At 42.6% G+C, this 6,624-nt stretch overlaps 1 protein-coding gene across 1 annotated transcript; it reads left to right on the top strand.

The window, feature by feature from the left end:
* Positions 1-4,723: 4,723 nt before the first annotated feature.
* On the top strand, positions 4,724-6,151 carry gja10a (gap junction protein alpha 10 a). The gene has a single exon (XM_060932929.1). The coding sequence runs from the start codon at positions 4,724-4,726 to the stop codon at positions 6,149-6,151; it is 1,428 nt and encodes a 475-aa protein (XP_060788912.1).
* Positions 6,152-6,624: the final 473 nt, after the last annotated feature.

Below are 6,624 nucleotides of genomic sequence, written 5' to 3'. Positions count from 1 at the left end.
CAGTACATGTCCAGGCCCGTCTGAAGTTTGCTAGAGAGCATTTGGATGATCCGGAAGAGGATTGGGAGAATGTCATATGGTCAGATGAAACCAAAATGGAACTTTTTGGTAAAAACTCAACTTGTCGTGTTTGGAGGAGAAAGAATGCTGAGTTGCAGCCAAAGAACACCATACCTACTGTGAAGCATGGGGGTGGAAACATCATGCTTTGGGGCTGTTTTTCTGCAAAGGGATCAGGACGACTGATCCGTGTAAAGGAAAGAATGAATGGGGCCATGTATCGTGAGATTTTGAGTGAAAACCTCCTTCCATCAGCAAGGGCATTGAAGATGAAATGTGGCTGGGTCTTTCAGCATGACAATGATCCCAAACACACCGCCCGGGCAACGAAGGAGTGGCTTCGTAAGAAGCATTTCAAGGTCCTGGAGTGGCCTAGCCAGTCTCCAGATCTCAACCCCATAGAAAATCTTTGGAGGGAGTTGAAAGTCCGTGTTGCCCAGCGACAGCCCCAAAACATCACTGCTCTAGAGGAGATCTGCATGGAGGAATGGGCCAAAATACCAGCAACAGTGTGTGAAAACCTTGTGAAGACTTACAGAAAACGTTTGACCTCTGTCATTGCCAACAAAGGGTATATAACAAAGTATTGAGATTAACTTTTGTTATTGACCAAATACTTATTTTCCACCATAATTTGCAAATAAATTCTTTAAAAATCAGACAATGTGATTTTCTGGATTTTTTTTCCTCATTTTGTCTCTCATAGTTGAGGTATACCTATGATGAAAATTACAGGCCTCTCTCATCTTTTTAAGTGGGAGAACTTGCACAATTGGTGACTGACTAAATAAATAAATAAATATATATATCCCTCTCACCCCCGGCGGGGGGGTGGTATCCATGTCATCCTCAAGCTCGGGTCCTCTACCAGAGGCCTGGGAGTTTGAGGGTTCTGTGCAGTATCTTCGATGTTCCTAGGACTGCGCTCTTCTGGACTGAGGCTTCAGATGTTGTTCCTGGGATTTGCTGGAGCCACTCTCCCAGTTTGGGGGTTACTGCCCCAAGTGCCCCCACTACCATGGGGACCATGCAACCCTTGACCTTCCACATCCGTTCCAGCTGCTCTTTCAACCCTTGATACTTCTCAAGTTTCTCATGTTCCTTCTTCCTGATGTTGGCGTCAGCTGGGATCGCCACATCTATCACCACCACCCTCTTCTGCTCTTTGTCCACCACCACTATGTCCGGTTGGTTAGCCAGGATCTGTTTGTCAGTCTGGAAGCTGAAGTCCCACAGAACCTTGGCCCTGTTGTTCTCAGCCACCTTCTGTGGTATGGCCCATTGGGACTTGGGTACTTCTATTCCATACTGGTTGCAGATGTTCCTGTATACTATCCCAGCCACTTGGTTGTGCCTCTCCATGTACGCTGATCCAGCTAGCATCTTACACCCTGCTACTATGTGCTGGACTGTTTCAGGGGCTTCTTTGCACAGTCTGCATCTTGGGTCTGATCTACTCTGGTAGATCCTGGCCTCTATGGCTCTTGTGCTTATGGCCTGTTCTTGTGCTGCCATGATTAGTGCCTCTGTGCTGTCTGTCAGTCCTGCATTATCCAGCCACTGGTAGGATTTCTTGATATCAGCCACTTCCTCTATCTGACGGTGGTACATGCCATGTAGGGGTTTGTCTCTCCAGGTTGTCTGTTCCTCCTCCTCCTCTGCACTCTCATCAGGGTTCTGCTGCCTGAGACATTCACTTAGCAGTTCATCCTTTGGGGCCATCTTTCTGATGTATTCTCGGATTTTCAATGTTTCATCCTGGACCGTGGTCTTGATGCTCACTAGCCCTCGGCCTCCCTCTTTCCGCTTAGTGTATAGTCTCAGGGTGCTGGGCTTGGGGTGGAACCCTTCATGCATGGTGAGGAGCTTTCTAGTCTTGACATCTGTGGCTTCTATCTCCTCCTTTGGCCAGTTTATGATACCAGCGGGGTATCTGATGACTGGTAGTGCATACATGTTGATGGCTCGGACCTTGTTCTTACCATTCAGCTGACTTTTCAGGACCTGCCTTACTCTCTGGAGGTATTTGGCTGTGGTTGACTTCCTTGTGGCCTCTTCATGGTTTCCATTAGCCTGTGGGATGCCAAGGTACTTGTAGCTGTCTTGGATATCACCTATGTTGCCCTCTGGTAGGTCAATCCCCTCAGTCCGGATCATCTTGCCTCTCTTTGAGACCATCCGGCCACACTTGTCCAATCTGAATGACATCCCTATGTCATCGCTGTAGATATATATATATATATATATATATATATATATATATATATATATATATATATATATATATATAATCAGTGAAGTGACATTCTGCCTTCCCAAATCAAGTTTCCATTGCATAAGCCCAGTGTGTCTAAGACTGTTGATCACATTCCTGCCACCAACGTGCCATTGTACCTGGCCTCCACTGTTCATCTTGCAGGTGATCAGCCCACCATGTAAAAAAAAGGTGTTAATATTGTGCCATTTAGTCTTGAAAGGCTGTCAAGAAGCTATGTTAACTGCATGAATATTAAGTGATATTTGTGGTAGTGCAGCAAAAAAAAGATGTCTATATACAACCCCCAATTCCAAAAAAAGTGCTGTAGTTTTGAAACTGAAATGTTGTCCCATTCTTGCCTGATATACAGTTTCAGTTGCTCAACAGTTCGAGGTCTCCTTTGTCATATTTTGTGCTTCATAATGCACCAAATGGGGACAGGTCTGGACTGCAGACAGGCCAGTTTAGCACCTGGACTCTTTTACTATGCAGCCATGCAGTTTTAATATGTGCAGAATGTGGTTTGGCATTGTCTTGCTGAAATAAACAAGGCCTTCACTGAAAAAAGATGCCATGTGGATGGCAGCATGTTGCTGTAAAACCTGTATATATCATTCAACATTAATGTTGCCTTCCCAGATGTGCAAGCTCCCCATGCCATGTGCACTAATACCCCCATCACAGATGCTGACTTTTGAACTGTATGCTGATAGATGATGTGATCCCCAAATTCTCTGCAAGTTTACATTGAGTAATGTTATTCTTAAATTGTTGCATTTTTTCCCCCTACACAGTCTTTCACAGAGCGGTGAACCCCTCCCCATCTTTACTTCTGAGAGACTCTGCATCTCTGGAATGCTCTTTATATACCCAATCATGTTACTGACCTGTTGCCAATTGACCAAATTAGTTTTTTTTTTTAAACATTACTCAACTCTTTCAGTCTTTTGTTGCCCCTGTCCCAACTTTTTTGTAATGGGGTTGAACATTTAAAGGCTCACAGTGTTAATATATAGATAACAAAACTACTACCAAAGCCCCCCATCCTCCAATCCTAGCTGATTTGTCTTTCAGTCAGAACCATCAGACTTGATAGGCATCCACATAGCAAACCACAAACTGCTCGATTTCTACAAATATCTATGAAGCTGTTGTGTAAGAGGTCACCCACTATGACCTCTGGCACTTGCAAGGGAAAATCAAAATCAATCCTTCATTGACTTTGTCACAGGGTGATGGAAAGCTAATTAAAAGCCTGCGGCACAGCTGGTCATTTTATGAGTGTGTATCCAACATAGTGCACATCAGGATCAGAGACTCACTTGCACACATTGATTTGATGGAGTTTTTTCTCTTTTTGTTGCTTTTTATCACAACAAAGCAGTCCTGAAATAAAACACGAGTGCAATTTGAAACAATTTCTCCACTTTATATTCTTTGAACAAATCTACAGTTCAAAAGCCTCTAAATAATGTACAGTATGGCAAACATTATACATTGCACAAATTGTTATAGCACTGAATGTTGCCTTATTCAGTCTTTTCCAAAGGCGTCATCCAAAGCTGATGAAAGAAAATTAAGCCTTCTCTGTGACAAACACTACTAGAGTGAAAGGTCATGGATTTGGACACCTTAACACCAAGATGGACAATTCAGTTAACTATTCAGTTAATTGAATATGACAAATTCACTAGCTTCTCTTGTTTTATATATTTTACATTAGATGAATCTAATATAATTGACAAACGCACATATAAGTTGGAAGCCGTTTCTATATTTGAGCCACCATACTAATACAGATCACAATAGGACAATTACCAATTGTTTTGTTGGCGGTAACACTATGGTGTAAAGGGATGCTTGGTTGTTTGGCATCTGCCATTGGGCATTGTACGGGTCCTTTCAGATCAATTTCTTCATCCTGTAAACTCTGCATCTAGCAAATGTGTGGAGCATTCACTGCAGTCAGCATTATGCAAACAGAGACCCTGTGTACCACATACTACAACTCCATAGTTTTCAATATCGGACAAAAATGTGAGGGTTTTTTTTTTCAGAGAATACGAGCATCTTCTCCCAAGAAAGGCAAAGGACACTTCCTGTTGATCTGTAAGTTCCTTATTTTGGTGTGAAAGTGGATTCTATCTTTTTGTTTGAGATTTCTGAAACATAATTTTGCCCCAAAGAACTTCCATCTTGTTTCACCATGAAAAGAAGACCTTAGACCTTAGAAATAATTTGGGAAGAGATAGATTTACAAATGTTGTTATCTGTTAAAGATGATGACAAAATCCAGTTTGCTTTTTCAGGATGAATCAACAAGACTTTGAACCAAATATATTTTTACATCAAATTTTATTGATAGCAGATTTTATTTTAATATAACTCGAACATGTGGCTGTAAATATGGGAGACTGGAACTTGTTGGGAAGCATCTTGGAGGAGGTGCACATTCACTCCACCATTGTGGGCAAAATCTGGCTCACCATCCTGTTCATATTCCGGATGCTTGTGCTCGGTGTGGCGGCAGAGGATGTTTGGGTGGACGAGCAAAGTGAGTTTATATGCAACACAGAGCAGCCAGGCTGCAAGAATGTCTGCTATGACCAGGCATTCCCAATCTCGCTTATCCGCTTCTGGGTACTGCAGATCATCTTTGTCTCATCTCCTTCCCTGGTGTACATGGGTCATGCTTTGTACCATCTCAGAGCTCTGGATAAGGAGAGGCACAAGAAGAAAGTTCAACTTCGAGCTGAGTTGGAAGAGACTGAGTTCTTGCTGGAGGAGCACAAGCGTCTAGAGCGTGAACTTCGCAAGCTAGAGGAGCATAAAAAAATAAAGAAGGCTCCTCTGAGAGGCTCGTTATTGCGCACATATATCATCCATATACTTACCAGATCCATGCTGGAGGTGGGCTTCATTGTGGGCCAGTATATGTTATATGGAATAGGGCTGGATCCTTTGTTCAAGTGCGACAGGATGCCTTGCCCCAATATTGTGGACTGTTACGTGTCCAGACCAACAGAGAAGACCATCTTCATGCTCTTTATGATAGTTATTGCTGGGGTTTCTCTGTTCCTAAACCTCCTGGAGATATCTCATTTAGGGACAAAGAAAATCAAACAGGCTTTATCTGGCTTGCAATTCATAGAAGATGACAGCCTTTGCAAATCAAAGCAAGCAGCATTGGTGGATTTATCACTGAGGAAAATGGCAAAAATTAGCATTCAATCTAGCCCAATGGACCCTCTTTATTTACCTAATATAGGCTCAAACACCATGATAGCTGAGCAGAAACATAGCATCTTTGCAGGGACAACTCTTCCTGTGTCTTGCATAATCCAGACACATCAGGACAGCCAAAGATTTATACACAATGGACATTTTCAAAGCCTTACAGAGCAACATAATGCTGAGGATGATCAAAATGATGACCTGCCTCCAGAAAGCAGCACTGGTTCATGGAGAGACAGCAGACTTTCAAACTCAGGCCAACAAACTCATGAAGGTCATCTCACTCGAAGGCCAAGCCATAACGAGATACCAGGCTGCACTCGTAATACTATGCACCGACCAAACCATGTCCTTGAGCCAACTGAGGATGGCACAAACACTTCGGACAGTGACTTCTACCCTCACCCCAGGAAGGCCAGCTTCATGGCACTGATGCCTTCAGACAGCGCATCGCCTAGCCCATCCTGCCCCAGCACCAGGAGCTCAGAGTCTGAGCTTGGCTCACTTAATGACCTACCCATGAACCCACCACCAGGAGGACGGAAGATGTCAATGGCAAGTAGAGCCAAAAGACACACGGCCACTGACCTGCTGGTTTAGAGGCTCAACCTCAGTAATTCAGTCTTCTGTGAGTAGCTCATGACCACTGTAAGACAGAGGAGTTTCATAATACAGTATAAATTCAAAAAAACATTTGCTGTGCAGTTACTTTTTAAGAGTAATAATTTTCTCAGGTTTTTTTAATGGTTGGTCATGAAACTATAAGATTTCCTTTCAGTGCAGATTTCAATTGGTGCAAAATTATGACAAGAGTACCTTACTCCAAATTCAGCCTAAATCTTGAGCTAAATTGGTCTGCACAAAGAGAGATAAAGTCACAATAATTTAACTCAATATCACACTTATTCCCAACAACTATTTAGCCAATTTATCATTCAAATATTTTTAGATCCCAACATCCAAAACATCTTTTTTAGATCATCATTATGTGCCTGAATTCCATCAAACATATAAAGCTTTGAATAAAAGTAAAGCCCATTATTATTTTAGCTTAACCAAATTATCATTCTTTT

Source organism: Neoarius graeffei, chromosome 11 (genome assembly GCF_027579695.1).
Source record: "Neoarius graeffei isolate fNeoGra1 chromosome 11, fNeoGra1.pri, whole genome shotgun sequence".
NCBI lineage: Eukaryota > Metazoa > Chordata > Actinopteri > Siluriformes > Ariidae > Neoarius > Neoarius graeffei.
This window is presented reverse-complemented; position numbering and strand designations above follow the sequence as displayed.

Coding starts and splice junctions, on each gene's coding strand:
- gja10a (XM_060932929.1), top strand. CDS start 4,724: ATGGGAGACTGGAACTTGTTGGGAAGCATCTTGGAGGAGGTGCACATT.